Below are 12,679 nucleotides of genomic sequence, written 5' to 3'. Positions count from 1 at the left end.
ACCCTAGGATCATGACCTGAGCCGAAGGCAGACGCTTAACTGCTGAGCCACCCAGGCGCCCCCCGAGAGGCTTTTCAAAACCTTTCCCTTTCTGTAGCTTCAGGTGCTCCCTAACATTCACTAGATGAAATGCTGCCCAATTCATGAATCATTTAATGAAATCTTTCAGATCTTCACATTTACTCAGTTAAATTTGTTTTTTAACAAGCCTACCACTAGAAAGCAGTAAAAATAAGGGCTCTTATTTGTTTCTGTGCAGTTGTTATTAGCTCAGTTATGCAATAATTTTGCAAGTTATGACCATGATTATAACTGTTAGCTCAGTTATGCTGTGCTATGAGCTCTTTAATGCTCTCAACACACCTCTGAAGAAGATCCTGACTTAGCCCCCACGTTACAGATACGGTAACTAAGGCTCGGAGGTGCAATCACCCCGTCTATGTAGATAGAACAGAAGTTGGAACCCGTTTATCTGCTCCCTCACTCGCTCTCCAATACGAACTCCGGTAAGGATAGATCTGAGAGACCCCGGGACAGGAACTGCACTTGCCCCAGACGAGTATCTCCGCAGAAACAAACCAAAAAATGTATTCCCTGGTTCCATTTACCTCTCTCCACTTGGACCAGCAGAAATTCCGAGTAACAGATGGATGCTTCGGACCTTTTGGCGCGGGGCGGCGGGATTGGAGCGTCCCCTCGGCGCGCCTATTGCACGAATCCGAATCTGCCCGGCTTCCCCCACACCCCGCCCGCCACCACAGACCCCGGGACAGGGCTGTCACGCGGCGCGCCGAGGGCGTGGCCTGGGATTCCCGGGGAGGGGAGGGCGCTGTGTGTCCTTGGGCCGAGAGGGGAGGTGACTCCGGCCGAGGAGGAGGACGCAAAATGAGGGCCCTGCGGGTGAGGGCCCCCAAGGGCCGGGCCGGGGAACCTAACCCGGAAGCCCTCGCCCCAATACGAGACTCACTAAACATCCCGAGATCTGGGGCCTTGGAACCTGAGCCCCCCTCAGGGTTTGGGACTCCCTCCTAAACAGCCTGGGACCCTCAACCCCCGCCTCCTAACCCAAGGGCTTCTGAGACAGCCGGGGACCCCTAACATGGCCCAGCGCCCCGGTTTGAGCTTCTTCCCTTCATCCAGGGCCCCTTTAACATCTCGGGACGTAGGCCCTGGGAACTTAACACCGCTTCCCCTCCCCCGGACTTCTTAGGCAGTATGGAAACCCCACTAGGCACCCGGATCCAGGAGTGGATCATTCCCGGGACTTGGGCTCCTCCGGTTAATCTAGGAAACCCTTCCCACCAAAAAACAAAAAACCCCACCATCTCGGGACTTGGACCCGCAGAACAAGTGCCCCTTCTGGGTCTGCTCCTCTTCCAGGACCTCTAGACAACCGGGAAACCTCTAAGCCAGACTCTCTAGGCGCGAGTCTCCTTTTTCTGGGCCTTTCTTGGCAGAAGCCCTTCCCGCCCTCGCACTGGCAGTTCGGACCTTGCCTTTGAGACATACGCAAGGAATAGGGCAGTCCCGGTGTCCGGGCGTCAGAGAGCCCGTACCCTCTTCCCACCCCCCACAGCCAGGCCCTTTGGGGGACACCCTTTCAGGTGTCTCCGATACCCATCCACTCCCTCCCCGCCAGGTCTCCCAGGCGCTGGTTCGCTCTTTCAGCTCAACTGCCCGGAACCGCTTCCAGAACCGAGTGGCTGAGAAACAGAAACTCTTCCAGGTAGGCGGAGCAGGGGTGGGGCGAGGGGGAAGAACCCAGACCCCAGGCTCGGTCCTGGAGCAGAGTAGGGGGAGACGGGATATAGGGATATAGTCCACAGAGCAACCTGTACCCGTTTCTCATCGGATGCCTCCACCACCCAGGCGGACAATGACCTCCCAGTGCACTTGAAGGGCGGGGGAGTCGACAACATCCTGTACCGAGTGACCATGGGGCTCTGTCTAGGGGGTGAGTACCGGACAGCCACCGCCTGAGCTGTTGGGGGAGGTGGCAAGGCTCGAGCTGGAGTGAGGAAGGGGCTGGTTCCCAGGCTGAGGTTTGGGGAGAGGGCTAGGGGCTGGGCAGGGGCTTAGGGGACTGAATTCTGAGCTGGCCAGGTTTGGGGATGGTCCAGGAGTCCGGGCTAGCAGATAGGGAGGGAGGACCTAGGGCTTGGGCTTCTGTCCCAGGAGGGGGTGTGGGGCCCAGGCAGGAATTGTGGAGAAAGCTGGCAGCCTGGTTTGGATCAAGGCTAGGGGATTCTCCACCTGAAGTGCACTTTGGGAAGGGAGCTGGAGTCTGAACTGGAGCTGGGATCCAGACTGATGATTGAGGAGCCTGCAGAGGGGCTTAAAAGCTGAGATGGGTCCAGGGAGGCGATCAGGATCTCACGCTGTCACTTTCCTCCCTCCCTAGGTACTGCCTATAGCCTGTATTGCCTTGCCTGGGCCTCCTTCCCTCACAAGTGAGACCAGGAAGCTTGCGGAACCTGAACAAGCATCAATAAATGTGCTGGCTTCTTGGGGAACCCAGTCCAGCTGTGGCCTCCATTTGTTTGTACACCCCCCCCCCCCCCGCCCATCCTCCCACCACCAAGGAATCGCCACACTAGGACAGCCCATTGCTCTAGCCCTGAGTCCCTCATGCTGGAGGATTACTGCTACTACAAGGCTACTCACGGGATATTGCTGCCTCTCAGCCCTCCTGAGGGGCTGGGGAGCCCAAACAGTACCCCTGGGCTGCCTCGCAGGGCCTGGGGATCTGGGATCATGTCCTGGAATTTGAGAGGGGCTCTATTCTGGGATCAGGCAGCCCCTCTCCCTGCAGAGGCTCGAGGGCGGGAAGGAAGATACTGAGCATGGTCCATGACACAACAGAGGCAGAGGTAAGTGAGGATAGACTCACTCAGGACAGAGCCAAGAGGGAGCAAGCATGGCCTTGGGGAACAGAGCGGGAAGAGGGGGTGCAGTACTGAGACCTCCCAAGGGCCTGGCTCTTGCAGCAGCAGCAGAGATTGCCCAGGCTTCTGGGTCCCAGTCTCAGCCTCCACAGGATCTGTAGGGGATCTCAGCAAGAATGTGCAGCTCAACTAGAATCCAGTATGAGAAAAAGGACAAAGACAAGAAGAGGACTAGGAAACACGCAGATCCAGGCCTGGGGATAGACATGAGACAGACCAAACCACCCGCATCCTCTAGGACCTAGACTTCCCTCTGCCCCCGACAGAGACAGAGCCACCCCTCAACGCTCAGAACAGGAAGCAGATCTCAGAGCAGCAACCGGGGTGCTTTTATTTCCTCCTGGGCCTGGCAGGCCGAGAGCCGAGTACAGACAAAGGCACGGGGCCGCCTGGGCCTGTTAGGGCCTAGAGTTTGGCTGCCAGGGTGGTAAGTGTGAACAGGTGTGCCAGAGTGTGTAGGGACTGGAGTGACCCTCCTGGAACCGAGAGAAGGGCCCTTGGGGCGTGGAAACAACCTAACTGTTGGGTTTGGCACAGGGGCATGAGGCGGGCTGTGGAGTGAGTGTGGGATGGGTGTGCCGGGGCTGGGGTGACCCTCGGGACGGGGTGGTTGGAGTGTCTCAGAGCCACGGGCAACTCGGGGCATGGCATGTCGGGCATGTTGGGCCCTGGCTGTTGACTGAGAAGCTGAGTGCCAAGGGCTGGGGGAACCAAAAGACCTGTGGGTCAGCAGGGCCCATGAAGACGAGACTGCAGCCTGGCTCAGCCCTGGGAGAGACGGAAGAATCCAAGGTGACTCCTACAGTGAGGTGAGGAGGGGGCAGGTCTGGGTTCCCATTCAGGAATACATCGTCAGCTGCAGCCACTGGGGAGAGGAAGGGCACAGGGTGAGGAGCAGGGAGCCAAAGAATAGCAGACGCCTTTCTCTGCTCTCCCCCAGGGGTTGTTGGGAAAATAGGAGGGAGGGAGCCCAAGCTCCGAGTTGGTACAAGGAGCTGAGGGGAGGGGCTCCCCTGCTGGGCACCCACATCCCAGAACGGGAGTTCTTACCTCCTGGATGTTCACCTGAATTTGTCCAGTGCCATCCTTGTCAAGAGATTTGAAGGCACCTAGAGAGGGAAAGGGTTGGGGGATTTGGCTTTTAGGATAAAAATATACACGGGCACTGGGCTGGCGCAGTCGGTAGAGCATGCGACTCCTGATCGCAGGTTGTTTGAGCCCCACGTCAGGTGTGGAGATAACTTAAAAATAAAATCTTAAAAAGAAAAAAAAAGATAAAAATATACTAACATATGGGATGATGGTAATAGCGGCTAGTAGCACTCGGGGCACCTGTCTCGTTCAGTTGGTGGAGCATGCAACTCTTGATCTCCGGGTCATGAGTTAAAGCCCCACATTGCACGTAGAGTTTACTTAATTAAAAAAAAAATCTATCTAGGGGCGCCTGGGTGGCTCAGTCGTTAAGCGTCTGCCTTCAGCTCAGGTCATGATCCCAGGGTCCTGGGATCGAGCCCCACATCAGGCTCCCTGCTCCGCGGGAAGCTTGCTTCTCCCTCTCCACTCCCCCAGCTTGTGTTCCCTCTCTCGCTGTGTCTCTCTCTGTCAAAAAATAAATAAAAATCTTTAAAACAAAAAAAAAAAAAAAAAAAAAAATCTATCTATCTATGTATCTATATGAAAAAAAATAATAAAATAAGGGCACCCACTTCCTGCTCCTACTGTCTGGTGTAGTCCCCACTCATGTCCTGAAACCTGACTCCATGTTCCCCACCCAAAGCCAAACCTAGGCAAACCAGGGTCTACACTGTCTTCGCTCCCTCTCTAACAACTCGGTTACCACCGTCAAGTATCCACACACGTGGTGTCCCGGACGCTGCACTCACTGCAGTTCCTCCTGGCCCTCTTGCTGGTAAATCTAATGGCCATTTCTTGGGCCTTCTCATAAGTGACTTTTGGAATCATCTGCCCTTATTGTCCATTCCCCCTTCCCTTCATGTCCTTGACATACCTGCCCCTTTTTCTCTACCCATGGTTTAAATGCTTTGCCCTCCCTGGGCTCTTCCGGAGGCTAAGATCTTCCTAAAGCCAAACCTGACCCCGTCCCTCCTCTGCCTAGAACCTGCTATGGCTCTCCATTGTCCCCAATAATGTCAGAGCACCCCTGAACATGGCACTCACAGCCCTGCATGGCCTGACCGTGCCCATTGCTCCTGCTTCCTTTTACTCAGTTCTCTCAGATCCAAGTTCAAAATCTGGCTTTGCAACTTCCTAGCTGAGTGGCTGGGAGCAAGCAGTTTTGCCTCCTTGAACCCTAGGTTCCTCCTCCAGAAAATGGGGACAATAATTCCCACTTGACAGTGGTCTTAAAGATTCAGTGCATTCATATTCATAAGAGCCCTCACAATCCAGCCCCTACTAACCCCTCCCAGCCTTATGTCTCTGCATCCCAACCCCTCTCCAGCATTCAGAATTGAGTTCAACAAAAAACACCAAAAGCACCGCCTTCTCTTTCCCTTCGCACAGGCTATTCCCACAGCAACAGTTGTCTCCACTCTCTCCCTGGGGTCACTCCTCTTCATCCCTCAATTCACACCTGTCCTCCTCCAGGAAGCCCTTCTTGATCTCGGAGTCTGCATCGAGTGCCTCCTAGGTTGAGATAGCTCACTGGGCTTTCCCATTCACAAATCTAAACCCACTCGGCCCTGAGCTTCTCCTCCCAGGCCTGATCACTGCCCTGAGCTTCCTGTAGCCCAACTGTAACCATTCTGAGCAGTCACCGTCTGGTGATTTGCGTCTCCTCCGGTGGACTGTGAGTGACGTGAGGGCAGGAACTGGGCTGTTGCTGTCCCTGGAATTGCTTGCCTTGGGGTCAGGCTCAGCGGAGACCCTGGCCAAAGGAGGTGGGACAAATTCCCACCCAGGAAGAGAGCTAGGGTGTCACTCACGGAACATGGCGTCCAGCCTGACCAGGCAGCTGATGAAGTTGTCAAAATCCATGTTCCCTCCTTCATCCGAGTAGCGTCGGATGATCATGTTGTAGAGATGTTCATTCAGGTGGAACCCTGAGAATGGTTTCCTTTCTCAGGTGTGGGGGCCACAAGGCCCGACCCACTCCCACCCCTAGGATTCAGGCTCACGGGGGGCTGCCTTACCAATGCCACCCCCAGTCAAACCATATCCCTGCCAGCCATACCTGCTGCCTCAAAGGCCCCTGGGAGTTCACTGCTGCAGATGGTACCTGAACGGTCAACATCAAACTGTTTGTATATGGCCTGTGGGGACAGGGAGGTAAGGATTCAGTTGAACATCGTGGGGCGTGGCATCTTCATGGCTTGAGGTCTTTTGAGGTCACCACGCACCTGCCACTTTTTGATGTTGTTCCACAAGTACTTGAATTCTTGGAAGCCCAGCTTGCCAGTGGTGTCACTCTGGTGGAAGGGTGTTAAGAATAGTGTAATGACCGCACCGAGATGCATGTGCTGTATGCACTGTGATCATGACCAAGCAGGGGAATGTAGGCTAAAACCTTGGATATGGTTTGACTTTTCTTTTTATCCATACATAATTTAGTTCATGTTTCTTTTTTTTTTTTTTAAAGATTTTATTTATTTATTTGAGAGAGAGAGACTGAGAGAGAGAGAGCATGAGAGGGGGGAGGGTCGGGAGGGTCAGAGGGAGAAGCAGACTCCCTGCCAAGCAGGGAGCCCGATGCGGGACTCGATCCAGGGACTCCAGGATCATGACCTGAGCCGAAGGCAGTCGCTTAACCAACTGAGCCACCCAGGCGCCCTCTTTTTTTTAAGATGTGGGGGGCTCCTGGCAGGCTCAGTTGGAAGAGCATGCAACTCTTGATCTCAGGGTCGTGAGTTTGAGACCCACATTTGGTGTAGAGATTACTAAATAAATATATATTTTATTTTTAAGTAAAATAAATTAAAAATAAATAAGCATAACCATAAGTTCTCTAAACTATAAATTCCTCACCTGAAAATAGTAACTAACTCCTCATTTATAAAAAATTTTTTAAGTTCCAGCATTTTTTCTTAATTTTTTTAAAAGATTTTATTTATCTGAGCGACAGAGAGAGAGAGAGGGATTGAGAGAGAGAGAAGGAGCAGGGGGAGGGGCAGAGGAAGAGGGAGAAGCAGACTGCCCGCTGAGCAGGGAGCCCACCGTGGGGCTTGATTCCAGGACTCCAGGATCATGACCTGAGTCAAACGCAGACGCTTAACTGACTGAGCCACTTAGGTGCCCTCATTTATAAAATTCCTTTTTTTTTTTAAAGATTTTATTTATTTATTTGACAGAGAGAGACACAGTGAGAGAGGGAACACAAGGAGGGGGAGTGGGAGAGGGACAAGCAGGCTTCCCATGGAGCAGGGAGCCCGATGCGGGGCTCGATCCCAGGACCTGAGCCGAAGGCAGATGCTTAACGACTGAGCCACCCAGGCGCCCCGCCCCTAAAATTCTTAATAGCAATTCAATTTCATGAATGTCAGGACATGTGAAAAACAAGGGTATCTTAAAACTCTAAGGAAATCAGGTGATGATAGTACACACCTGCTGGGTTTGTGATACAAGCAGAATGAGATAAAGCCCTTAGCTCAGGGGCTAATGTTTGATAAACTCTCAGTAATAATGATGGCCAAGATTTATCAAGTTACCTAGTATATGCCAGGCAGTGCTAAGCTTCTCAGGAACATCACTTTTCTCACTAAATCCTTAAGACATCAGCCTCATCAGTATTATTCCCCAGTCACAGCAAAAGAGACCGATTCAGAGATGAAAATCTACCTAAGATCATAGTAGCAGCTAATGCGTACAGACCTCTTACCATGTGCTATGCGCTGTGCTAAACCTTTTGCATGTAGTTCCAATTCAGTTTCACCATTATCATTCACTTCATTTTATAGACAAGCAAAATGAGGCACAAAGAGGCTCAGTAACCTTGCTAAGCGGCACAGCCAAGCTTGTAGAACTCTGTGCAACGTATGTATGTGATCACATGACAACACACGTGTCTACATTTTCTCTATGTGCTGAGCATGCACGTATCCAAGGTCAGCTAATGACCGGCCCATGTGGAAACATGCATGTGTGTTCCTGTGAACATGCCTCACATATCTTCATCTGTACGGTGTGCCCTCGTATATATGTGCATGTATTTGGTCACACCTACAGCAGTTATAAGCTTGGGTTCTTGGCGCACCTGGCTGGCTCAGTCGGTAGAGCATGCGACTCTTGATCTCCCCGTCATGAGTTCAAGCCCCACGTTGGGTGTAGTACTTACTTAAAAAAAAAAAAAAGAAAGAAAGAAAGAAAGAAAGAAAACAAGCTTGGGCTCTCAAGCCTAAAAGACCTGAGTCCAAATTCCTGTCCTGGCACTTACTCTTTTCATATACCTTCAGACAAATGATTGCCTCTCTCTGAGTCTCAATTTCTTTGCCTACAAAATGGACTCTAACAATTCTGCCTTTTTGGGATGCCTGGGTGGCTCGGGAGGTTAAGTGTCTGTCTTCGGCTCAGGTCATGATCCCAGGGTCCTGGGATTGAGTCCCACATCGGGCTCCTTGCTCGACAAGGAGGCTGTTTCTCCCTCTGCCTGGCTCTCCCCCTGCTTGTGCTCTCTCTCTGACAAATAGATAAAATCTTAAAAAAAAAAAAAATCTGCCTGTTTAACACCATGGCTGTGACGTGCCAGCTGATGTTACTATTTATTGCCACAAGTCTGGGTGTGTGGTAGTGGGTGTGTGTTCTGATATATGCATGTCCACGTTTGTGGGTGTGCAAGCTACACCCTGGCTGTCCCAACCGTGCTCTCACAAAACTCCTTCTTCACCCAGGGCTCCAGTCAGATTGCCCCCAAGGATACATCCATCACGGCCACCATGCTGCGACATGTGTCAATGCCAAAGCCATCAGTTTTCAGATCAGGATCTGTGGGGGACAGGTTGAAAGTCAGAGCCAGAGGTCACAGCTACCCCAGCGCCCATGGTTCTAAACCTGCCCTATATGTTGAGCCCAATAACTCACGTCGGGTCACGACCTTGTTGAGAATGTTCATGAGTTCTGTGGCACTGACCTCCATGTCCTGTGGGGAAGAGTCAGGGATGGTTAAAAGGGAAGAGTGTCATGAGGGAGAATGGGGATTCTTTGGCGATTTCCATTGTTGAGTGTGTGTGCAAGGGCAGCCCAAAGGAAGGCATGGAAAAATGAGGACAAGGATGGGGGCCCAGGGTTACTTACATCTCCAGCCAGCTGGGCAAACAGCCTCCGGAACTGCCGGACCTCCTCGCTCTCATTGGCCTCAATGTTGGAGAAATGGCTGCGTGGAGGCTGCAGAGGGAGAGGATCTCAGAGCAAGTGGGGGAGGGGTGCCCTGGCCAGGACAGCCCTAGATGGGAAAGTCAGAGTGGGCTGGGTGGCTGGGTGATCAAAGGAATGAGAGATGGTCAGTGGACAGTGGCTATAGCTAAGATCCATGACTAAGGTTGGGGACATGGCAAGGGAGAGACTTAATGAGAGGAATTTCGTAAGAGGGACAAAGGGACAATGATGGATGCTGGAAAAGGCCTCGGAGTGAGAAGCAGGGTCTCTGATTATGGAGGGCGGCTTACCGGAGGCTCTGGGTTGTACTGTGCAGCTGCCTCACTGCGGGGAGACAAATAAGGGAGTTAGCGCCAGTGGGCGGGGCCTCCAAAGACCGCGGCAGCCCCCGCGCCCCAACCCCCCAAACCCCAGCCCATCACCCTCCCTACCTCTCCCTCTGCTTGACTTATCTGTCCTCGTCCTCACCTGTTCCTATCTTTGCTGCTCTGGTTGCACCTGGCAGGAAACTCTGAGCCCCAACCCCACAGTAGGCGCCACTCCTGCCAGGGCACACCTGCCCAATGGCAGATTCCTCAACAGATCCAGCCCCTTCGACAGCTCAGCTTCATAGAAGCTCTGACCCAGCTTCCTGGGCTCCACCCTCCTCAGGTCCCTTCTGTCTAGGAACCTACTCCATCCTATGGCTTCCTAAACGGCTGTGTCTTCCCAACATTCCACCCAGCTCCATGAGTTCCCACCCCTTCGAGGGTGGCCGTGGTTAATTAGGCACCTAACGACAACCTGCTCCACCTCCACCAGGTCATATTTCTATCTTAATCCAGACAGTTCCCAGACAGACCCAGCCCCTTCAAGATCATTTCCCCTATCGCATTAGGCCTAGGCCTCTTCTGGGTCCACCCCCTCCCCGACCCACTACGACGGCCGTGCGGGTGCCCATAAGACAAGTCTTGCCCGCATGAAGAGACCCCAAGCCTCATTGGCTCCGCCCCCTAACGTTCGTCGCCCGGGTAGCTGGAAGCAGGCCGCCCCAGCCCCATTAAGCCCCACCTCCCGAAACCCCAGCCGCGCCCCATCAGATCGTCCTCTCAAGTCAGACTCCGCCCATGTCAAGCCCCGCCTCCTGAACTGCCATCAGCCTCCTTACGGTCCGCCCCCTCGAGCCGGGTCCCGCAGCCCAGGCCCAGCCCAGCCTAATTAAGACTGCAGGTCAGCCCCCAGGTTACCTCAATCTATGCAGGCGGGACATCCTCCTCCGCCAGGCCCCTCCCCTCTTCGGGCCCCGGCTTACCTGATGGCACTAATGACCCCGCCCAGGATGCGCATGGCAGTTCCGCCACCGCCGCCGCCGCCGCCGCCTCCTCCGCCGCCGCCGCCACCACCGCCTCCTCCCGCTCCGCTGATCAGGCCTCCGATCATATTCCCCAGGCCTCCGCCCAGGCCCCCGCCTCCCCCGCCGCCGCCTCCCTTCAAGAACGAGTTAACCAGGAACATGGCTGCAAATTAAGATTCCTGAGGGGGAAAAAAGGGGTCAGAAGGCCGTATCGCCATTGAGCCCGCTCCCTCCACATAAAAATACGCATTTCTGGCAGCTGGACTTGGGGGGAGTAATATGAGGCCTCCGGGCGGGGACTTATCCTCCGGCTGGGGCTTGAGGGTCCATTTGGGATGGGGTCGGGGCTTCTGGAGGAGGGTAGTTCTCGGATGGGTGGGATAGGGACGGAAGATCGGATTTGAAATCCCCTCTGGGTCCAAAGGATCCCCCAGAGGGACCCTGGACTCCGTCTATGCATAGGCATCATTAAAGGGTCCCGGTCTGGTGGGGTTCTCAAGATGGGGGACCCAAGTTGGTGTAAGGCATCTTTGACGTGTCTGGGCACACGAATCTGAGATCGAGCCCCAGAACTGGACTTTGGGGTCTTGGGCGGGTCAGGGGCGCCGATCAGAGATTCTCCGCCTGGAGGCCTCTGGAGCAGGGTTTAGGAAATCCCAGAATGTGAGCCTGAGGGTTTCGAGTACTCCCAGCAGCGGGATTACTGTCACCGCTGGTTCTGTGGGCTCGGGTCTAAGATTGTTGTTATGAATTCCGGGGCCCGGGATAACGGGGTTCCCATTATAATTGAGAAAACGGATCTAAGGATCGTGGTTCTGGGGACCCCACCCTGGGCAGAAATTTGTGGGATCTCTCAAATCCATGGGCTCGAATTTTAGATCCTGAGGTAGAGGGTAGAGGAGTCCCCGGGGCGGGATAACTGGGTGCCGGCAGACTGGGGCTTCAAATCTGAGATCATGGGTCTGGGGGACCCCTGAGATCAGGACTTAAGGGTTTCGTGGGATATGGGGGCCGCAAGGGCCGGGATTACGGAGTACGGGGTAATCCAGATCGGGCGCTCACCGCCTCGTTCACACGTCCTCTGGTCCGTTCGTCCGTGCTGCTCCCGGGCCTCTGGCCGCGTCCGGCTCCGTAGGGCGGGGCCCGTGACTCAGGCTGCCCGGACCGGGTCAGGCACAGCGGGGCGGCCCACCAAGCATCCGCGCGGTCCTAGAGCCGGCATTGAAGCTGCGCCTGCGTGCGCCGGGCCCGCCTCACGTAACGAGATGCGGCCGCCGCGGCTCCGCCCCGCTCGTTTCCTGAGCTGTGGGTTCCGACCCTGCCCTGACTCCGAGGTCTGAGTTCGTTCACTGTTCTCCGGCTCAGGTGAATTAATCCACCGGGGAAGTTCAGTCGCCGCGCCCGAGATCACCCCCTACTGTTGCAGTGTGCATTCGCTTCCGTGCGGCCACGGGTGCGGTTTTCGGTCCGCTGGAAAAGGGACTCCTGGCACGCGGCCCCTATCCTAGCCTTGTCGCGACAAAGCATCTGGAGACCCCGAGTTTTGTTTGGCCCACAGCCCGGGGACAAGCGCCCGCATTTGGGGCAGGGGCTAAGGCTAGACTAGATTTCCCGGGACCCTGCAGCAACCCGCATGGCGGTCAAACTGCGGGAGGCACTTTGTCGCCTACAAAAGTTGCCTGTGCCTCCTCCACCCGCACCTTTTTACCCCGAGTCAGGGTCGCCAAGTGTCGCCTCCTTCCCATCTCTATAGAGGGGCCCGGGCACAAGAAGAGTCCCTCTGGCCACGGCCTGGTTTCTGAGGCTAGATGTTCCCGAGATCTGGTGGAGGAGTCGGGGGTGGGGAACGCAGAAGCGGGCAGGAAAAATGGCGACTGAAACCTCCTTTGGAGACCTTTCGCTCTCGGGCTCCAGCCTCCAAACTTCAGGGCTCCTCAGAGGGAATTAAATCTGGTTCCCAGGCATTCTGGATGTCTGGCCCTTAGAATCTCCCCTGGAGGCTGGCTTAGCTTGAGTCTGAATCCTGGCTCTGCCACTTAATAAGTGGGATCCTTTGGGCTCTGTTTTTTGTTTT

The 12,679-nt window shown here is 54.6% G+C and overlaps 2 protein-coding genes across 2 annotated transcripts; one reads left to right on the top strand and one right to left on the bottom strand.

The window, feature by feature from the left end:
* The first annotated feature begins 794 nt into the window (after positions 1 to 794).
* LOC116623310 (cytochrome c oxidase subunit 7A1, mitochondrial) lies at positions 795 to 2,517 on the top strand. The gene is made up of 4 exons (XM_032390393.1): positions 795 to 900; positions 1,640 to 1,726; positions 1,870 to 1,954; positions 2,402 to 2,517. Exons 1-4 carry the CDS (start codon positions 886 to 888, stop codon positions 2,452 to 2,454), a joined length of 240 nt encoding a protein of 79 aa, XP_032246284.1. The 5' UTR covers positions 795 to 885; the 3' UTR covers positions 2,455 to 2,517.
* A 735-nt stretch (positions 2,518 to 3,252) lies between these two features.
* Positions 3,253 to 11,845, bottom strand: CAPNS1 (calpain small subunit 1). Its single transcript, XM_032390372.1, has 11 exons — positions 11,668 to 11,845; positions 10,564 to 10,784; positions 9,563 to 9,596; positions 9,192 to 9,281; positions 8,979 to 9,036; positions 8,818 to 8,882; positions 6,305 to 6,373; positions 6,139 to 6,217; positions 5,891 to 6,007; positions 3,996 to 4,054; positions 3,253 to 3,810 (listed from the first exon to the last, which is right to left on the bottom strand). The coding sequence occupies exons 2-11, from the start codon at positions 10,764 to 10,766 to the stop codon at positions 3,784 to 3,786; spliced, it is 801 nt and encodes a 266-aa protein (XP_032246263.1). The 5' UTR covers positions 10,767 to 10,784; positions 11,668 to 11,845; the 3' UTR covers positions 3,253 to 3,783.
* Positions 11,846 to 12,679: the final 834 nt, after the last annotated feature.

The sequence above is a fragment of the Phoca vitulina genome, unplaced genomic scaffold (genome assembly GCF_004348235.1).
Source record: "Phoca vitulina isolate PV1807 unplaced genomic scaffold, GSC_HSeal_1.0 scaffold58, whole genome shotgun sequence".
Classification (NCBI taxonomy): domain Eukaryota; kingdom Metazoa; phylum Chordata; class Mammalia; order Carnivora; family Phocidae; genus Phoca; species Phoca vitulina.
This window is presented reverse-complemented; position numbering and strand designations above follow the sequence as displayed.

What these genes read in the sequence shown, in the direction of transcription:
- LOC116623310 (XM_032390393.1), top strand. An exon ending in AGAAACAGAAACTCTTCCAG is followed by an intron (nt 1,727 to 1,869) that starts GTAGGCGGAGCA and finishes TCCACCACCCAG; the next exon opens with GCGGACAATGACCTCCCAGT. An exon ending in CATGGGGCTCTGTCTAGGGG is followed by an intron (nt 1,955 to 2,401) that starts GTGAGTACCGGA and finishes CTCCCTCCCTAG; the next exon opens with GTACTGCCTATAGCCTGTAT.
- CAPNS1 (XM_032390372.1), bottom strand. Translation starts at nt 10,766, where the DNA reads ATGTTCCTGGTTAACTCGTTCTTGAAGGGAGGCGGCGGCGGGGGAGGC. An exon ending in GGGGTCATTAGTGCCATCAG is followed by an intron (nt 9,597 to 10,563) that starts GTAAGCCGGGGC and finishes GTCTCCCCGCAG; the next exon opens with TGAGGCAGCTGCACAGTACA. An exon ending in GCATGGTGGCCGTGATGGAT is followed by an intron (nt 6,374 to 8,817) that starts GTATCCTTGGGG and finishes CCCTTCCACCAG; the next exon opens with AGTGACACCACTGGCAAGCT.